General features: G+C 28.5%; 2 protein-coding genes across 2 annotated transcripts; both read left to right on the forward strand.

Annotated features, from left to right (window-relative positions):
• The first annotated feature begins 3,588 nt into the window (after positions 1-3,588).
• On the forward strand, positions 3,589-6,444 carry LOC123302107. The gene is made up of 2 exons (XM_044884897.1): positions 3,589-3,893; positions 3,954-6,444. Exons 1-2 carry the CDS (start codon positions 3,723-3,725, stop codon positions 4,995-4,997), a joined length of 1,215 nt encoding a protein of 404 aa, XP_044740832.1. The 5' UTR covers positions 3,589-3,722; the 3' UTR covers positions 4,998-6,444.
• A 4,549-nt stretch (positions 6,445-10,993) lies between these two features.
• Positions 10,994-16,825, forward strand: LOC123306206 (protein abrupt-like). Its single transcript, XM_044888125.1, has 4 exons — positions 10,994-11,182; positions 11,253-11,459; positions 11,520-11,892; positions 15,408-16,825. Exons 1-4 carry the CDS (start codon positions 10,994-10,996, stop codon positions 16,301-16,303), a joined length of 1,665 nt encoding a protein of 554 aa, XP_044744060.1. The 3' UTR covers positions 16,304-16,825.
• Positions 16,826-22,059: the final 5,234 nt, after the last annotated feature.

Raw genomic sequence — 22,059 nt, forward strand, 5'->3', positions numbered from 1 at the left:
AAACCCACACCAAATTATTACGTTTGCAAAATACATATGAGAAGAAATGGTTTACCTACATTGATTCACCAAACGCAAATGAAATAAATAGAAAATACATACATATTACATTATATAGGTACGTTACGTTATACAGGGCGTTCTGTTATTGACTGCAGAACGTGGGCCTACAGAATAAGCTCATAAGGACGAAGGAAAAAGTTATTTACCAATTTTGGAACTGAGGCCTACTTTGCAAGATAATTTACAAAATAAATTAATAAAATATTAATAAAAAATAATCGAATAATAACTTTATCGAATCACAATTCAATAAAATATTGAAGGCAGGTAGGAGGTGGTTATAAATTCTATTTACATATATAAAATAAAACACTCAAAAAATGCATAATATTATTTGTGTTATAAAATAAAATAATCATCATAGCATGTCTGAATTAGTTGATTGGGTCACCATCAGTTTAGATTATTGTATGCATATTGACATAATATAGTAGTGGGAATGGTTGTATCTATGTACAATGTAACACATCCTACTTATTCTTCTTCTCTTATTATTATTATTATTTCTTAGTTTATGTAATAATACAATACCAGCCTTCAAAATTTTATTGAACTGTGATTCGATAAAGTTATTTACTTTTTGTTAATATTATGTTAATTTATTTTGTTAAGTATCTCGCAAAGTAGGCCTCAGGACCAAAATTGGTATATAACTTTTTCCTTCGTCTTTATGAGCTTATTCTGTAGGCCCACGTTCTGCAGTCAATAAAAGAACACCCTGTATACAGGATGATTTAAATAAGTGTCCGTCATTTTTGGGACTTATTCTTGGCAACAAAACATTTTAAATTATTCTTATAAATGAGGGGCCATAAACAGCCCCTTTGGAATCGTTATCATATCGGATTTGTACAAAAACCATAGTGGTTATTTTAACGAAAAGTAACTTTTGTGTGAAATTTTTTTTGAAAATCCAACGGACTTCACACAAATCTTAATGATGTTTTGTCCTCTTTTCCAAAAGTTTTACTCTATCTCTAACAATATTGTTAGAGAAAGGACAAAATTGTTCAAAAGCTGTTAGTGATAGAGGAAATTAAAATGAAAATTGCCCTGTATATGAAGATCTATATATTCTCAACACTATCTATTTTAAATTTATATCAGATAAAGTTATATACGAGTAACATTCAGAAAATTAATTTTATACATGTTTTGTGTAATATTACATCCATGTTGAAATAGTTTTACATTTTATAGATTATGATAGTATTATATTATTATTAATATAACTTGTTACAACCCAAGGAAAAAAACAATATAAAAGGAACCACAAACGATTTTAGCAGCAATTTTGTGTTTATAGTGATTAAATAAATATTATAGTGACCATAGCAATGGCACTTGCCATGAATTTTACGGCCTCTCATGACCTACTCTTGCAGGAACCTATTATAGCAGTTTGTTATCCATACCTCAGATGCAATTTTCATAAGAGTATATCGCTTATATTTGTGAGTTAATTGACCTCAAAATTGATAAAAAGACCTGTTTTGTGTTAATTTCAATTTCGAAAAGGATCTTCGGCCTTCTATTATTGTTACAGGACGTATTAAATAATATAGGTAGACACGGCCCGGTCCGGGGGGAGGGGGGCTAGATAATACTTCTTTCAAATTTTGCATGTCGTTAAAATTCGTTAAAGTTTCTTTGTGTGTATTCTCAATTTATTGCGTTAATTAACTTTTTTGGACTTTATTCAAATGTTTAGGCCGTTTTCATTGTGTTCATTAACTAATTAGTGTAATTTAGTCTAGATCGTTTTAGGCGTGTTTATATTATGATCTGATTTGTTTATGGTGTTTACTGAATTTATTTTAGTGCTTAGGTCTTATAAATCGTTTTTATTACCTTTTAGGTCGTGTTTATTCGTTGTGTGCGTAGTCATGGTAGGGATAATAAAATCGATGCCAGCGCTTTAAGTGAAAAATTTTGGAGATAAAGGAGGCTGTTATGACTAATTTGCAATTCTTTACATGTTAATGATATAGAAACTGTCAAATTAAAATGATTGAAAAACACTAATTAATTAAACTTAATGCATTAAAAATTGTGAAAATAAGAAATCAAATTGTACAAATATTATTTTTCAAATGTAAATTATCATAATTATTTATTTAAATTTGTGAAACAAGAATATTAAATTTTAAATGTAAGTTTTCAATGCAATCCATACAATTCTATATGCATCCATACAATTCTATAATTAAAGTAGTGTATCGTTGTCATGGAAACGAAATTCACGCACGAAGCGAATTTGTGATTATTATTGACTCTTAACGAATGAAAATGGTTAGACATTGCATCTAACTTACACTAAACTAGTAAATAATAATTTTGAATATTTTAATAATAAAATGAATTCTATTTTGTTTCAAATACTGCAATAAATTATTATTTTATTAATACTTGTTATTTAATTTTAAAAACCTTATTTTATTTTATTAGAAAACACATAAGTACAAAAAAAATGATAAACTGAATAGAAATAATTCAAATAATACATAATTCCCACCTTTTTTTTAAATAGTTTACTGGAAGTGCCTTACTCCAGGGTAGCATTTCATGTTCAGAAGAGTTGTCTATCTATTTACGTAATAAATGTGGGTTGAATAGTTCTTTGACAACTGTCCGAAACAAACGCGAATCGATGAAAAGCCTATTGGGAATTAGTTCGCAACCAGTCGGTTTCCATTGTTCTTTGTTAAAAAAACTTTAATTAGATGGTAAAAAACTGATTCAAAGCGTAATGCAACATTTTTTTCAATCTTAATATCAAAGGAGATGTATTGCACATACAAATGTAGACCCTAAATTTTGAATTTGAATATTTCATCGGCTTTAAACATAAGTTTTACATAGGCATTTCTAGCAATAATCTATAAAATTTTAATACTTATTGCGCCACCTAAACTTGTTTATTTGTACATTCAACTTGGAACGTCATTCAACTTTCTTATACACTAGCGACACCTAGCAATATTCTTAATTACTAGACACAAATAATACTGGCGATAAATTCAAATATAAATGCCTACTCACTAAAGAAATTTAATTATAATTTACTTTAATAATAAAAGAGTTTAACATGCATTAATATATTATGATTATCTATTATGAATAAAATTACAGCATTATTTAAGTTGCATTTATTGAAAACGAATAACGAAAAAGTTTAAATATCATACAAACTATTGGTCTTACAGAAAAATTATTTTCATTAATTAATTAGATACTTTTACTAAAAATGCATATTTTCCGTTAATTCCTCTCTCAATTATTTTAATTATAAAATACAAAATTCAACTTTTCTTACACTTCCATTTGTAAATGCAACGTTCTGTCTATTATACACACAGATGACGTCATGACTTTTTCAACTATTCTGGACTAAAACCATATATGAAACTGGTACATTTGATTTTATCATACTGAATATTTAAAACTAAATATAGTATTTAAAAAATATTTTATTTTAAAATTAGTGTCTCATAAAAATGATCAATGAAAGTTCTATGTGTTCTAAGTTTATAATGTTTATGTATAGCTAAGTTTAATTAAAACGAAAAGTTATTTTATTATTTGAGGTTACATTCAAATATGTAATGTTTTTAAACAGACGTTTGTTTTCATAAATTTTAATACAGTTATTTGTGAAAATGAATACAATACTTTTTCCAGTTGATTTTATTGAAAATCAAATACCACCACCAGATTTAAAACGAATATGTCGTATCTGTATGGGATGTTCCCCTGTAATGTCAGATATTTTCATGGATATCGAAGGGCAACCATTAAACGAATTTATAATGGAATGTTTTCCAATTAGGGTAAGTAAAATTAAAATAGTTTTAATGCATAAAAATTAATTATTACTTTCTTATAATTAGATACAACGTGGTGAAAAACTTCCCGAGTTAATATGCAGCCCATGCTTAGAGAAGCTAATGATTGTACGACAATTTCGTATTTTATGTTTACATAGTGATCGATGTTTACGAACTGAACTAGGCAATATCTTACAAACTCAATCAAGTTATAGCGTTGTCCCCGTGTCTAATATTCAAACCGCGAATGAAACTTATATTGACTCTAGTGGCAATCAGGTAATTTTAGTTACAAGTCCTGAAAATAAGGACCAACAATTACTTGAAGAAGAAGAACAAACTTACTATATTCTCCATGAAGATGGCAATACATATAGAGCCACAACTACGGAAGTGAAAGCGGATGATAATAATTTAATATTAATCGATGATGAAGAAGAAGAAGTTCAGGAAGAAATTGAAGAAGTTGATGATCCAAGTATTATTGAGGAAGATCATGACGGTGAAAGTGAAATTGTTCTGTCAGATGTAATTGATCCTAATGAACATGGAAAACGAATTAAACATAGTGATCTAAATTCGAAAAGAAGAAAACGAACTTGCACAACTGAAACATCAAATAATAATAGTCCAGAATTTCAGTTTGTTGACATTAATGAAGGCGCACAAATAACCAACGATGATAATTTAATTGAAATATTAGAAGAAGAAGAAAATTCAACTGTTGATATGAAAATGAAAATGTGTTCAAAATGTGCTTCACCATATGAAACTACATTACTCGATCATAATTTAGTTTGTTCGTCGAATTATCGTGATTGTCAATTTTGTGGTTTATCGGAATTAAACGTATTACAGTTTGATAAACATATTACTGAAATGCACATTAAAGAGTACCGTGTATGTCCCAAATGTCGACATGTATTTTTGGAGGAGAGACACTTTTTACATCACAAATGTAAACAGTTGATTGAAAGTGATTTTGATGTAAATAATTATACGTGTGCATTTTGTTTAACTTCATTTAATAATTTACAAGCATTCACTCATCATTACTACAAAGAGCATCACAAAAAAACCAACTGTATTTGTAATAAATTTATTTAATTCAAATTATAGATTATATATTTTTTATGTTGACATTACGGTTGTTTAAGACTTTTTTTATTATGTGTTCAAAGCAATTGTCAAGTCACACACAGTTACTTGCAGTGATATTTGTATCGGCAAGGGTTTCGTGTAACATACATTAAAACGCGAGAAAAATATTAGAGTAATATAGTAGCGTGCTCTAGTTTTGGCCATGTGTACGACTAGAAAATGAAATTACTTGAAATTCTTTAAAATTTCCTTTCAAAACCTAAAAATGGAATAATCCTAAAAAACCTAATAAGGAAATCTAAAATTGGAAACTGGCATTTCTCAAAATGCACACATGTTTTTCTTTTTATTTCTTCACTTAATGTCGGGAGTTGTCGTCAATAAGTGGTCGTTATTGCAAAATAATAAATAAAAAGTATAATGAACTTTCACAAATTAACGCTCGATACAATTAATAATTTACTAAAATTGGAAACTGGTATATTCCTAAAATGCACACATGTTTTTCTTTTTATTTCTTCACTTAATGCCGGGGGTTGTCGTCAAATGTAAAACTAAAACCTTCAAGAATTCTAGATCAAGAATTTTTTTTAAAGTTGTTTTTCAGATTTGCAAGGAACTATTTTAGTCATGCATTCTTTGACACAAAGTAAACAAAAAAAATCGTATAAACATGTGTCCAAAAATCATTTAATTGTCAGATATTGGAGAAAAAAATATTTAACGATGCAGTATTCAAAAAATTTTTTTAACGTGGTCGATGTATTGTTGAGTGCTGCATTCAGTTTTAGCCTGCCACTTGCTGTAAGACAATATTTCTATGACTTAAAACCTTTTGGAACAGCCACCGCATCATGCATATGTACTACTAACCTCCCCTTATGTTAAAAGCATAACTGTTAGTCTGTAAAATTGAAAAATATGAGGTGTCTCCTATGCATATAAAATATTCGCGTGGTTTTTAACAAACATGAAGAAGGATTCGACAATAGAGTGACACTGATCATGCGTGAAAAAAAGAGTCGCAGGCACGAGTCTATTTATAATCGAAACTGTAATATTAAATTTTTTTTATTCTTAAAATCATCCGGGCTGTTGGTAAACGCTACTATTTCTTTTATAATATATTTATAAGTGTTCCATAAGCAAAAATGCATGTAATAATTTATTATTCGTACCAAAAATCCATGATCAAGATCTAAAAATCACATAGGAATTCTCGGGACACTCTTTAGATTGATTTATGTGATCTATAAAAAAATTCCAGACTATGATATTACTGTTAGTATCGCATCGCCAACAGTACACACTGAAACAAGTATCACCGTATGTAACTGTGGTAGACCTTTTCATTTCAATTACGATCTATTATTGTTTCGGACAGACAGTAATAATTTGGGCAAAGATACAAGATATTTGTTATTCATTTTATCACATTATTTTTTGACATACTGCACGAAACAAAATGTTGTGTGTGGCACAGTGATTACACTGTGCGGTTGGAAAGGGTATAAACAAACAAAAATGCATATAACATGTAACCTATTTTGTACCATTAACTTCTCAGTTCATAAAGATATGTTTTCATTGACACTCAATTTGGACGTCACATGTTACTTGAATCACTATATAGTTTTACCGTCCCCGTTAATGTTTTCTCGATAATGTTTTCACCTTACTTACGGTTTCATAATTAAATCAGTAGAGATCAGGTCAGTATTCTACTATCGCGAATACATCACATCTAAATATTGAGAACTTTTCCGCTAAAAATTATACTATTTATCACTTTTTTGTTGAATACAATCAAGTCTGGAAGAAGGAATCTGAGGATCCTAAAAAGTTTTTAAGGAAATGGTGAAAATTGAAGAAATGTGTGGTTTTGGTTATTGTTTATATCAAAATTCTAATTGAATTTTATGCCCCCAATTATTTTCCAAAAAATTTTGAATGGCAATTTTTTCCTGTCAGAATTAAATGAAAATAACCATGCCTACGTCAAAATTATCACAGAATATGTTCATACGGCATCTTAATACCGGTAATTATTAAATGAGTTCTATAATTCTTGCTTAGAGGATTCCAGCGTTTTTTATAAAAAATAATTTTGTTTTCTACATTTCATGATTAATCATTTGAAGTTCTTATCCATCCGATTTATTCTTAGAGGACATAAGCCTATTCTTATTATTGAATGAATTTTTTCAATTATTTTAAAATTATTCATATTAAAATATAAAATTATTAATAATTTACAGTACAACAAAATTAAATTAAATATCATGGTAAAAAAGAAAAAATTAATGCATCTTTGAAATATTCCTTACTTGTTTATTTAGTTTATTATGTTGTAAAAAAAGCCGACCTCTCAGGGGCGTACTTAACCTCCATTTTTGAGGAGTAGTTGAGGGTCTTAATCAATTTTTTACCAATTACAAAGAATATGTAATAAATAAAAAAAATTCAAACAAAGTTCTAGCTAAAGTAACTGTGCACATTTTCGTTTCGGTTTTGACTTTCTAACCTCCAAATTCACCGAAATATAAAAATTTTAATATTTTTACTCATTCAATCAATTGAAAAAGTACCCATCTAGTAAATCGTTAGAGACAAAACAAAAGTTCATATTTAAAAGTTATTTCTTATAAAAAGATAAACAATTTTTGTTTGAATTATTTTTTTCTAAACATCCCTTTTTACTCGTGAGGGCGGCTCCAAATTACTTTCAAAAATTTCGAAAGTATTTTCTGGAATATATATACAGTAGAATCTCGATAACTTAAACCTCGGTAACATAAAAACCTCTGTTACTTCAAAAAATACTATGTTGACTTCCCATCAGAGCCCAAAACCTCTATAACTTAAAATACGCAACCTCTATAACTTAAATAAATAATCTCTGTATAGGCCCTCAGTAACTACATAGAAACATGTACATACCTCTATATTAACTAGGGTACATAGAAACATGTACATACCTCTATATTAACCTTTACCTAACATAGACACTTGATAACTTAAAACCTCTATAACTTAAAATATTTTGTGTTTCCCTTGGACTTTAACTTATCGAGATTCTACTGTATCAGTTAATTTTCAAGCTATTTAGTTGAAACCAAAACGAAAATGTGCACAAATACTTAAACTAGAACTTTTATTTGTACCTTTTTTTTTTATTTAATGCATAGTTTGTAATTTGTAAGAAAATGATTCAAATCCCCAACGACCCCCAAAAAATAGGGGTTAGATTCGCCTCTAAAGATCGATTTTTTTTACGAAGTTTTTACAACCTAATAAATAACTGTGGAAAATTTCAAAGATGCATTAATATTTTCCTTTTTAGATATTTAGTTTAATTGTACTTTTATTTATCCTTGTTTTTGCAAAAATCATCATATTTAATCTGAATCTTCATGTTATTAATAATATAAATATTAATTTCGTTTTGAATTTACTTGTAATTATCAGATAATTGTACGGTTAAAATTTTTAACTACGTCTTAAAATTAATTTGTTATTGAACAGAAATACGTTAAATAAAAAAGTGAATATTTTGTAGATATGATATCGTTTGTTTTTAATAGGTTTATCCATTAGAATATAAAATAAGCCTCAAATTTTTTGAGAATAATTATAAATTATTAAAATATATGTACACAATGTATTTGCGTAATTTTAATTAGATTATTTGAAGTATGCATGTGCCTAAGTTGTTATAACGTTGTCATTTAGACTATGTGTATAATATTAAAGTATCGTTTTTCCAAGATTGCTTAAAATCAGGTCGGAAAATTGCACCTATTTTATAAAATTCATTGCGAATTTTATTTAAAATAAATTGTATTTTAAGTCGGACATTTATTTCAATTAATTCAATCCATTCAACAAAAATTATATGATTTCAAATGAGTGCCGGACGAGAGTAATAAAATTCCGCTCGGTTTTATTTTATAGGGTAAGGCTGAATGAATATAAAATATATGTAACGGTGGCTAGTAAATTCCTTGGGGTGTGAGTGGCGTCCATTTCGGAAAAAAACATATGATGTTACCTTAGCCAAGTGCACGTGTGACTATCCGTTGTTCTCCTAAATGTGATAGTACATTATATATTTTTTCTATGATCTATCAGTCATATATTTCCGAAATAGTCACCATTGTATGGGAAATTAACTCACAAAAAATAGAGCAAAGGTTAACAATATTTAGTAGGTTATGGTCCCCACAATAAGTTGCATCTGGCCAGTAGAGCAAGGGGGGGGGGGTCACGTTCAAAGAAAAGATTTCTTTGGCACTTTTAAAAAGGAAACCGTCACCGAAAAAGTAAGAATTTTGTCATGAAAATCGGTATATGGGTATAAAAAAATATTCTAAGCGAACTTTTTTCGATATCTCTAACCATCTCTGACGCTAGAAAATATTAAGAATCGACCCTTTTGGCAATTTGTAGTAGGCTGAGTTTAAAGTTCAGATTTCGATTAAGTATCTTAAGAAATGTGACCCATCACTCTGTATGATTGTACAAAATTTCGATTCCTAAAAATAATAACGAAAATATGAGGGTGATTCCTATAAATAACGAAAATACTACCGTGGTACGAAAACGAAAAATTAAATTGGTTTCACGTGTCATATGATATTTGGTTAATAAAATATCATATATGTATTTATTCTTAATTTACAATCGGTTTGAAAATTTAAAATACAGTTTTTTAGTTCTCAATTCTGTCGGCAGAATTTTTTTTCGGATCTGGGCATGTTAATAATGTCTAATGTACTATAAATTTAGAGTTTCCTTTCAACCCTTGAGCTATCTTTTATCAGATGCTTCACATTCTCTACTGTATCGCACATGACAAATACTTTCACACCATTTATTTTCTTAATATTCTACTTGAAACCATACATTCAAAAACTCGCCATCACATTTCTTACTCCTCTCAGTTGTACCTAGCTCCTTATTCGTAATGATCTAGCACTGAGAAGGAATATAGCCTCTTCTTTATTCTGACATCCGTCTACTATCAGCCTTAGTAAGCTCACTAGCTGCGTCTAACTGGAGTGAACGGTGAGTATTATATTTAATTTTCAATATAGAAGCTATGCGTTATTTTAACCCAGCCAAAATAATGTATGAGGTCGATCTTCATCCATCTGATAACCAGATGAGACATGTTATACCATGTATATATGTAATATATATCAAGGTATACTAAGTTTAGTCCCAAGTTTGTAACGCTTAAAAATATTGATGCTACGCACAAAAATTGGGTACAGGTGTTCATAAAATTACCTAATTAATCCATTTGGTATACCATCAATTTTTCCAAAATAGTTTAATAAATATTGTAAGTTTAATTTTTTGAAATAAATTATTTACTATCCTATAATAAAGACCAAATGTAATAAATTTACTTTTGGAATCACAAAAGCTTAATACGAAGTTTTAAAGCACGATGCAGTTTTAAAATTAAAACCGTTATTTAACGATGCATTAAACCATAAACGTAAAATAAAAAACAGTTATTTTATAGTAAAAACTAATTTTAAAAATGGTTTGTGTAAGATACTGCCATCTGTAAAGAGTTGTAGAGTGCAAATGAAACTATTGAAAGTAGTAATGTACTATAAATATAAAAATTGCATTATTATGTTGCGAAATGTGACAACTGTATTGGTGTAAATATACCATATTTATTTTTTTCTGTATTTTATTTTTATTTCTTTACAATTTTGTGATAAAACTTTTCCAATAATTAAAAAATACATATTTAAATAAATTTTGAATATATTTTTCATCAAATATTCTTTAATTTTTGATAAATATGTATAACCTACTTTCAAATTTTTTTAAAAAAACGGCAGCCTAATTTATATATTGTAAATAAAATAAAATGATTAATATAAGAAGAATGTATCTAAAATAACTCGTATATTAAAATTATTTTTAATTTATTTAAGTTCAAGTTATTATTTACCTTCAAAACAGTAAATAGTGCAATAATGGAAAATAATGGAGAGTTATATTGTTTAAAATGGAATCAATTCCAAATAAATATATTCTCAGCTTTAGAAAATTTACATTTAACTGAAGATTTTGCGGATGTAACATTATATTGTGATGGTACTTCACATAAAGCCCATAAAGTTATTTTATCAGCTTGTAGCCCTTACTTTAAATCTGTTTTTATGGTATGTATTTGGATCATTATATATGATATTTATGTAAAGATTTATTTATTTTTAATTTTTGGCTAATTAGGAACATCCGTTATGCTCACATCCAGTAATTATCCTTAAAGGTGTGTCTTATGAGGATTTAGTTTCATTGTTAACGTTTATGTATCAAGGCGAAGTTAATATACAAAGAGAACGTCTTCCAGAGTTTATGCGTACAGCAAAACTACTTCAAATACGTGGCCTTGCTAATTGTTATGAAATAAATCCTGTTTTTCAAACGTCATCCAGTGTAAGTTCATACTATTATTTTATTTTGAATGTACTTATTAACATAGATTTGATTATACAGCAACAGAAACGCCAATTACAAGAAGATTCAAATACTGATAGTGATTCGTCAACCCATGGCAAGAAAAAAATACGTATTCGTCGAAAATCTGCTACTAAATCAAGCAATGAAAATGTTTCAGAAATAACAGACTTAAAGAGTACATCAAATGTTGTTACAGATCATGTTGACTCTGAACTTACGTCAGTGCAGAGCAATCCAAAAAATGATGAGAATAGTAAATTTGATACGAGTAGTACTCACGAAAGTGCATACAGTGACGTTTCTGGTATTAAAATTAAGCAAGAATTTTCTGATAACGAACATTTTGAAACTCAAAGTATGTCTTCAGAGTACGATAATGAAGGCAGTATTTTACAACGCTCTCTAATAGGTAGTATGTTTTAAATATAGTTTCACTTGGTTAAGTTGAGATTGCTTTTTAAAAGAATATTAGTTTTTATATCTGATGATATCAAATGAAATGTTGGCAGGTTTTTGTTTGAAATATATTTGTATAAACTCTACAGATTTATCACAATATCAGCTCAAAATAGATGAGTGTACGTTAGGTAATATCCGTATATTAGTAATCAATTAAATTCATGAAATTTAAATTTGGTTCAAATATTTTTCTTCCTTAACTTGAATGACTGGACATTTCAACTAAACCATTATTTTAGTAATTAATATCTTTTTAATCACTTAAAATTAATTAATAACAAGTGAAAACAAACAATTGACTGAGTTAATTGTTGAAATACCAAGCATAGTCAGTGTTGTTTTCTTTATCACATTACACATACAAACATGTGACACATACATAACTAATAAAGTATAGTACATATGTAAATGACTTTATAGGTTTCTGCATTACCGACCGACATTTAGTGTATAGTTTGTACACATATTATAAAATTTCCGCCTAATTGGCGCCCTCACGGGTAAACAGTGATGTTTACTAAAAAATGTTTCAAACAAAAGTTGTTTAATTTTTGATAAGGAACATTTTTTACATTTAAACTTTTGTTCTATCTCTAACGGTTTATAAGATGGGTCCTACGGACCCAAGACCCAATTGACCTATGATGCTCATTTACGTCCTGAGTACGCTGTAAAAATTTCAGCTCGATATCTTTTTTCGTTTTTGAGTTATCGTGTCCACAGACGGACGGACGGACGGACGGACAACCGGAAATGGACTAATTAGGTGATTCTATGAACACCTATGACAAAATTTTTTTCCTAGCATCATTATTTTTAAGCGTTACAAACTTGGGACTAAACTTAATATACTATGTATATTTCATATATGCATGGTATAAAAGTGCAAATTCAGTGAGGGCATTTAAAAATTTCTAAAAAGGAAATTCAAATTTTGATACGGACGTGACATCATAGTACGGGCTTGTCAAATTTGTTGACATACTGTATGATATTAATTACTTACATTTTATATGGTATTTCATTAAATTATACTATTCTACGGCTTTTTATTAGAAAACTTAATAATAACGAGTGTAAATTCTATGTTGTAAATTCATTTTTTTAAAGTGTAAATTATACATTGAACTGTCACCAATTGACAGATCACGTACTTATACGTCATAAACAGAGGCCCCAAAAAACTGCGTTTAAATATCTCAAAATTATAATGTATTTTTAATATTTTACACTTAAATACAGCATTTTTAAGCAGTATTTATATTTTTTACTTTGTTATAACGGTGTAAACAATGAATTAAAAATATAAAAAAACACATGAATATTCCCTATTGTAAACAAATTTTAGAGGAGATTCTTTGCACTAAAATAAAAAAAAAAAAAACTCCATTTAACTTTGGTTTAAAATCTTCATTTTAAGTAATGTATTTAAAAAAAAATTACTTTGTTTTGATTCTGGATTCCTTTTACAGGAATAAGATAAAGTTCTTATGAACATGTACCCAAAGTCGTTTCGGATTTGTCAGCCAATGTCTTGAAAATGATAAGATTTAAACCTAATGACCCTAAGAACTTTTATTTTTATGAAAAGATACCTACATAAATATAAAAAAATATTTACTAAAATATCGTTTTTATTATTTTTGGTTGAAACTATATCATTGTATGTCTTGAAAACGAAAAGTCTTTGACCATATCACAGTGGAGTATTCATACCAAATTTCCGGGCAAAAGTCAGAAAATTCAACTCTTTTGTTTTGCATTGAAAGTTGTTTTTTAGTGTAGTTAGATAACCACTCCATCACAAACAGGTCATTTTAGTTACCATAACCTCGCCTCCGCCTGTTTTGTAAGTCGCAAAATATCTGCTCTTACGGATGCATGTTATTATTGTTGTTGCTCTCGATTTATCGTGTCATTCAATTTACGTTTACTGTGTTTGTTAATGCAATTAAGCAAGAATTTTTTTTATATTGAAGACAAAGCTTTGTGCCTTATTTATTAGTACTTAATGTTAATGTTTCTATTAATATAGTTATATATTTGTGATTCATATTTGCTGTTAAAAAAGGTAACTTTTTTTCATTAAATTTATCAAGCTCAAAGCTTTTTGTTTATGTGCCCCTTTTTGTCCGGTAAAATTTTATGTAACTGGGCAAAGTTAAAGTATTCTACTACATGTTTAGAGAGATTAAGATAGCTAAAATCAAAAATCAAAAAAAGATGCAAGCAGTTTTCCTGTGAAAATTTGTAACTTAAAATTCCAAAATCACCTTACGTAGAAACAAAAGCAAGCATAGATAAGAAAAAAACTGGCTCAGAAGCGATAAAATTAAAAAAATTAAAGAAGAAAATGAAATAATTTCGTTTGAAAATTGAAAACGAATACTATGAAGACGAATATGACTAAAAAAAAATCATTTTATTATTAAATAAAAGGGGCTTGAACCTAAATAATCTTTTGAATCAACTTTAAGCATAAAAATCCTTTCATTATATTTTGTAAATACTCCACTGTGCATAGGTTTATAAAAAATCTTTTCCTTATCTTTTGTAGACAAGGAATCGCACCTTAAATTTTTAACGATATTAACGGAACAACCTGTATACAAGGTGGGTAGAGTATTATGCGATTTTGAAAAAGGTAGAAAAAATATCATCCATTTTTCCAAATTATTTTTTATTACTTTCAAAGACATTAAAAAATCTAAGAAAATTAAGTTAAATTTAACTTTGACTAAATCATAATTATAAATTGTAAATTAGTCGAATATAGTTTACTAGAAAAGAAGAGAATGAGGAGAAAAAAATCCATAGAGTATTAGGATGTGATTAGGATCCACCTCCAACACTTGAATAACTTAAAAAGAAAGGTATCTGACAGTACGTGGCTCAAATCCGACTGGTATTGCTGCGAAATGTGGCGAAAACTACTTGATCATCTGGAAGAATATTTACGTCTGAACAGCTGTCATCTTACTGGAATATTTACCTTAGGAAAAAAATTATTCATAACTATTTATTGTATTTTTTAAGAAACATTTAGTGTATACAACACGATGGTGAGAGAAAATAACTTACCGTTATTAGATAGAAAATAACTTACGTAATTTTTTTATGTTTGTTATGTATTTTAAGGCGGTAAAAAATATTTTGAGAAAAATGATTAGATTTTATTCAGTTTTTTCAAAACCGCTCACTTCTTTGTCCCACCATTTATTTAACTCTAGTGCAATTTAACAATTTTAATAATTATTAAAAGTTCAAACATTGATAATCAAGCATATACAGGGTATCTAAATAATTTACTCAGTTAGCTGTTATATTCAATCGTTGAATTTGGATAAAGGTACATATTTTTAAGACATTTCATAATTCAAAGGCTTGTCTGTCCCTTTAAAATCTCACTTAACCAGGAACAACTACAAATTGTACTTTAATAAAAATTTTTAAAAAATTTTCTAGGTGACCATACAGTGAAACCAGCAGAATCGCTTGTAATTACACCCGATTTGCCGCCTTTATCAAACATAAATCCATTATCCACACCTGCTTTAAAAGTTGAAACAGAAGAATCGAAAGCGTTACCCAATAATTTATCAACACAAACAAATCCCATGCCTCATATTTTTCAGCCAAAGGCGGTAGCTCACAGAAAAAATCCAGATTTAAAAGAGAAACAAGAAACAGATGTTGATAATTTTGAAGATAAATTATCGAACACATTACAATTATTAAAAAGTAATCCGCAAATATCTGTTTCTCGAGAACATTTGGATAATATTAATAAAAAAGACTACCACAAATCAGGAAATGCCAAACAAAAATCTGGTCAGTTTGAAATACAACCGCAAATTTCAATTGAACCCATGAAACAATCGCCTAGCGATAATGGAGAAAAACATCATCGATCATCATCATTTTCATCGACTTCGTCCAACAATACATCGATTTTAGCTCAAAACTTGACTAAAGTTTTGTCTAATTCAAAGCCAACATACTCAGCCACACCAAGGAATATTAGTATTGATCGTAATTCAGCTACACAAACAACTTCAAAACTATCGTCTGAATCAATTTCACAACCAGAATCTCAACATTCATCGTTATCAACATTAGTTCAGTTATTTGGTCATACTCATGGTGTTAGTGGAAATACAAGTCAATCTTCTGCTGGACAATCATGGAATTGCCCTCATTGTCAACAATTGTACCATAATCAGTCAGCATTAAAGTATCACGTACGTTTAGTACATTCAGATTTCAATAATCGGCTTTGCTGTTATTTGTGTCCAAATTCTTTTACCATGCGCGAAAGCTATAAAGCTCACATGCTAGAACTACATGGTATTCGCCATTAAATTGCGTTGCAAGAATACTTATATAAGTGGTTTAATAACGTCTACTGTTAAATGACAGAAAAATTTTTTTATAGAGTTACGTATATTTGAGACGGCTAAAAGTATTCGTTATGCTTTAGAATTGTTTTTTTTTTTCTTTTGTATAAAACTGAATTTTATTGAAAAACCAGGTGTAGTAGTGTGACATTTTATCTACATTGTACGAAAATTTGGCATACAATTTCAAACAGTAAAAAAATTACAAACGTTTTAATCGAAAGAGTGTTCTCAACAAAATCGGCACCAGAAATATCTCTACAACTATTGGACTTATTGGGATCAAACTTGAGTTATGCTACATACAATAATCTAATACTTATCCACTATCTGCCATGACTTTTTTCGCATTATAATTTTACTGGACAATTTTGAGATGTAAATCGCTTTTTGTATTTTACCAATGGCTGCCACGTCCGTAAACAATTAAAAAATCAAATCTCGGATCGATATAAGTACTTTAAAAAACAAACCTTAATATTATTTTTTACCCACTGTCAAGGAGTGGTTATGTTTTTTCGCTCGTATTTTGTATATATGTATCTTCCTGCCTCGTATCTTCCAAACGGCTCGATGGACTTCGACAATTAAGGTTTCATTATATTCGTCTTCAAAACCCAAGTGCCCTTAGATGGGCGCTTGAACAAAAATAAAATAAAAAATAAACAAACATAATGCGGATTTTTGTCCCGAAATAGTAGAATAAAAAAATATTAACCATACCTATCGAGTAGGGTATCAAAATAAGTTATATGTTTAAATATAAATAGGAATAATAAATTAGATAAAAAAATTTGAATGTAGTGTAATAATAAGGTTTTTTGTTGTGTCTAAACCCTAAAAAGTCGAATATAAAATAAATAATTCAAAAACCTATCTGTGTAAAAATCTGAAAAGAAGAAACAAATCCAGTAGTTTACATAACGACTTTAAGAGTCGAGGCTCATTAATATCTAGACCGGAAATCGAAGTCTTTCCAATAATGGGCTCCGCCTGCTTAAGCCGCCAAGTAAACTACTGAATTTGTTTCTTTTCAGATTTTATCTACATAGTCGGGTTTTTATTTTATTTAGATAAAAAATGGCAGAGTCAAAATCCTGTTCAAAAGAAATTCAACACTTTATTGTGATTAGCATGTATATGCCACATTTTTTTAACGCGAATATACATCTGGTACCGCAAAGCTAGTTACCAAAAGCATGTCCCAGCAAATTGATTAACTTTTTTCCGTTTGAAATTTTTCAATCAACTTTTCATACAATTTAGATAAAATGTAGATAATGTTTGTTAAATAAAATTCAGTATTAAAAACAAACAAAAATTTCTTAAACATAATTCTACTTTTAACCATACCAGCTGTATGTAATCCCTTAAAAAATTGAATATGCGCATTTAACATAATTGGACGTATTTTAGCGAAATTTATATTTTATTTGTATGTTTATTAATAAATTATAAGCATATACAATTGGGTGGTCAATCAAAGTAGGCCACCAATATTAGTATGTTATGAAAACAAAATGCAACTTATTTGTTATTTTGTTTTTTAGGATTCTGTTTCATTTAGGAAATATATCTAGTAAAAGTGTTAAAATTTTTTAAATCCTAGAAAATAAAGAACCCAAAGAAATAAGGGATGCATCTCACATTTTGAATTTTTTATTAATATTTTCCGTAGCTATCCTCTTGATGCAAGGATAAAAATCCAACCTTTTAAGAGAATACTACTGTGTACGTACTGCATTATCACAGAAATTTATGGTCTGATTCAGTTTTTAAAAAATGTGGATCCAAATTATTGTCGGTTTTTTTTAATAGCTCTGTCAGGCCCTTCATATAAAGATGACACCGTATACTGCCATGTCGGTTGTTCTTGTATCCAATTTCAAAATATTTTGAGAGAAACATTTAAATTACAGTTTAAAAATTTATTCAGTAAATTAAAAAAGAAAGTGATTTTTAAAATACTATTCTTTTGATTTTCTGAACATTTAATTAGCATCTTTTTGACAATACCAACAATGTCTTCATCACACTAGTTAGTTTCAAACTAAAGATAAAAATTTTGTATAGTCAAAAATTGTTTTTTATTTGACATTACTTAAAGATAAACAATTTTTAGTATTTATTTATCTCGACAGGTGTGGGATATTTTCTTTAGTTTTGCTGTCTTGAATAACTAGATTATTTCCTCTTGAATACTTTAATCTTTTTGCGTAAAACGTATTATTTTAGATTGATAAAAATAATTTATTCATTTTTTATCAGTGGCAATAATATTAATACAAAACTATGTGTTCAAAGCAACACACTTTTTTTTATAGCGGTATAGTTAACTTTTGGGTTTCTTATGGAAATTAAAAGGTTATTTGAGACAACCTATGGCAGTTTGACAGAGTGAACGTTTGCTCATTAAATTTTACTTTAAGCATGATGCTTCACTTTTGAGTTTTTTTTAGAGTTCGGGGTGCGAATTAAGGGTTTACAAATTTTTTTCGCCATCGTATTTAGCGCATTTTTTTAATATAAAAATAGCCAATAAACTGGCCTCTTAAATTTTCTGACGTAAGTTTATTCGATTCGCCTATAGGGTTTTGACGCCTTAAAAGATAAACTATCAAATGATATAATAAATATGTTAGTTTGTACCATAAACAACGATTGACTTGAAAATTTGACGATAAGTAGATAAGACCCCAAGAAACAAAAGTTAAATGATATCGAGTAGTACTTTTGCCAATGGGGTGGTAAACACATTTTAACGTTTAAGTTAATTTTCATGCAAATGACTTGAAAATGTTTTCATTTTCAAGGACTTTATTTATAGTGTTTTAAAAAGTGTACGATATACTTTTTTCAAAAAGCGTCAAATTTTTTAGTTATTTGACGTTAAATACTCCGAATTTCAATCGCCTATAACTCGGAAAGGATTGACTTTTCCAAATATGTTTAATGACACATTTGCTTAGAATTTATCATTTATCCCTCTACCGATTTCCGTTGTCATTTTCAACATATATTTTACCACTCCCAGGACAAAAGCATCATCTATAGGGTGAACTTTGCTTGATCCCAAATTTTCATCAAAATCGGTGTTGTAGGTCAAAATTTGGGGATTTCGTCTTTTTTCAAAGGCAGAAAAATTTTATTCTGAATTAATATATAATAAAATCTAAGTGTATACGTTGTATGAAATGTTAGTAAACAGCCGTTGGTAAATAACTTATGTGGAACGCTTTTCTCTAAAATATAAAATAGAGATAGTGATTATAATAGTTCTTCCTGCTGTTTTTCTCAAATAATATGTTATAAGTGTCATGTTATCGAAAATTGTATTTTAATTTTATATAGAATTTCCTTTGGAAAAGGATATATATATATGAATTTATATTAATTCATAGTCTTAGGAAATTATATTAAACCATGTCGTTTTAATGGTTACAATTATGATGTCATGGCTGACATTTTGAACACAACGCTTTAATACACGAGATGCATATTAAGATGATGAGTTTGTACAACTGATATAGAAAGTAAGGTTTTAGTGATGGTGTTTGAAAATACGTTAGCTAGCGTTTATACTGAGTTAAAATGAGTACGAGTGTAATAATAATTATTTCACAAGTCCGTCGGCGCGAATGTAATGGTTTACAAAATAATTCATTTTAACGCAGCATAACGCAGAATTTTCTACACGTGCTGTACTTTCTACACTTTATTTTTTGTAATGCCTGTCGCAGAAGCTTAATTGGAGAAACCGATAGCAACTGTTAACAAAAAAAAAATTAAGAGGCTCAAGGTGATTTATCAAGATAAATTTTTGAATAGATAATTTTTTAATAATTTAAGCACCCTAAATGACTCTTGATATCTAAATCGTGTTTTCACTCAAAACAATAGTCACATCAGGTCCAGAGTTCTTAAGGGTGGATACTTTTAAAATTTAAAATGATCACACTGTCTGTAAGCACATGCTTATATCACTAGAGCAAGGCTGTTTTCATAAATTTACTTTACAGTGCTGGTATATCAAAGCACTTTTTCACATTAAAGCGGTAAATGATGAAAGCATCAATATTATGACTTTTCTACTGTTTTTATAAGTTATAAAATGAAATTTACAAAACTTTTTTTATTAAACTATTACAGTGGTTATTACATAAAATAATTTTTGTTTATATGTATATTTAAATCAACATTCAAAAATTTTCTCTATTGGACGCAATATTTATTTAGGTTGGGTTAGGTTAGGCAACCTAACCAAATATTTATTTACCTGATAATCAATTTTTATCACTAGAATAAATTAATTCATAAAGTAGCTCAAAAAATTGGTATATAAAACCAATTGTATAAATAGAATTTAGTCGCCAATCGTTATTTAGGCTGTGGTTGTAGATAAATATATAAGAGTATAAAAATATATTTATTGATAGTTAATGAAAAAACTGTTAATATTAAAAAATTTAAGTTCTAAGCAATAGCAATATAACATGACACTCAACTATTACCGTTGTGCCTTTAATAAGACTAAAGCACACAATTATATAGTGTAATAATTATTAATTTTAATCAAAAAATGGCTTTTAAAAAAAATTTATTCTTTATGTTATTATTGTATTTATATATTTATTTATTTCATTAAATTTTTTATGTATTATCGACTGTTATTCTAAGAGTTAAAAATATATGACACTTATACGATTAAATATGTTTATTTTATTTTTCAACCTATTATTTTAGATAATAAATTAAATTTTTGTTTCCATTGTATTGTTTTATATATAAGCAGTTATAATAAATAGAGAACCGCGGTGTAGTGCATAGAGATATGCAAATAGAGAACCATAGAGAACGCTAGTCTGTCAGTGGATGCGATATGAGAAGCGAGAGAGAAGACTGCGAGTAAGTTCCCCTGCCCTTGTCTAATACATATACTTATACTTACTAAACATATATTAATAAGTATATATGTACATATGATTTTGATTACATGCTAGCAGATAATCCCTCGCGTACGGAAGCCTGAATGGCTCACCATCAATTTTTTGAGAAAGTGGCGCTACACAAGCTTATTTTTTAAATGTGTACTACCCACAAGTATAAAACCAACTTTTAAAAAGTCACTAGTTCACTTTCAACAAGTGCACTTGTGACTTGTGGTATTATGGAAGCGAAACTGTCTGGAATTATTAATAATTATTTGTCCGGATTTAATAATAATATGATAATGTTTATAATTTGTCTTATTTAGTTAGTTCAAAATTTTTTTTAGTATTATTTAAAAAATATAATGCTTTAATTGTTGATGTTTTTCTATTGCATCTGCACATTTCTAATTTCTAACCCTTAAAAGTATTATTCAATGTTTATTATGACGTTATAATTAGAAATCTGCACATAACAAAATACCGACATCTTCAAAAAGGTTCGTTTCAATAATACCACAAGTCACAAGTGCACTTGTTGAAAGTGAAATAGTGGCTTTTTAAAAGTTGGTTTTATACTTGTGGGTAGTACACATTTAAAAAATAAGCCAATGTAGCGATACTTTCTCATAAATTGATTGTGACCCATTCAGGCTTCCGCCTTTTCTATGTATAATATTCTATGGTGTAGTGTGACTCATCTATACTGGAAACTCACCATGACGATGAAACAAATGAGCAGATGGATCGTTTGTTCGTAAATCAATAGATGGCATTGACTTTTCAATAAAA

The sequence above is a fragment of the Chrysoperla carnea genome, chromosome 1, assembly GCF_905475395.1.
Source record: "Chrysoperla carnea chromosome 1, inChrCarn1.1, whole genome shotgun sequence".
NCBI classification, from domain to species: Eukaryota; Metazoa; Arthropoda; class Insecta; order Neuroptera; family Chrysopidae; genus Chrysoperla; species Chrysoperla carnea.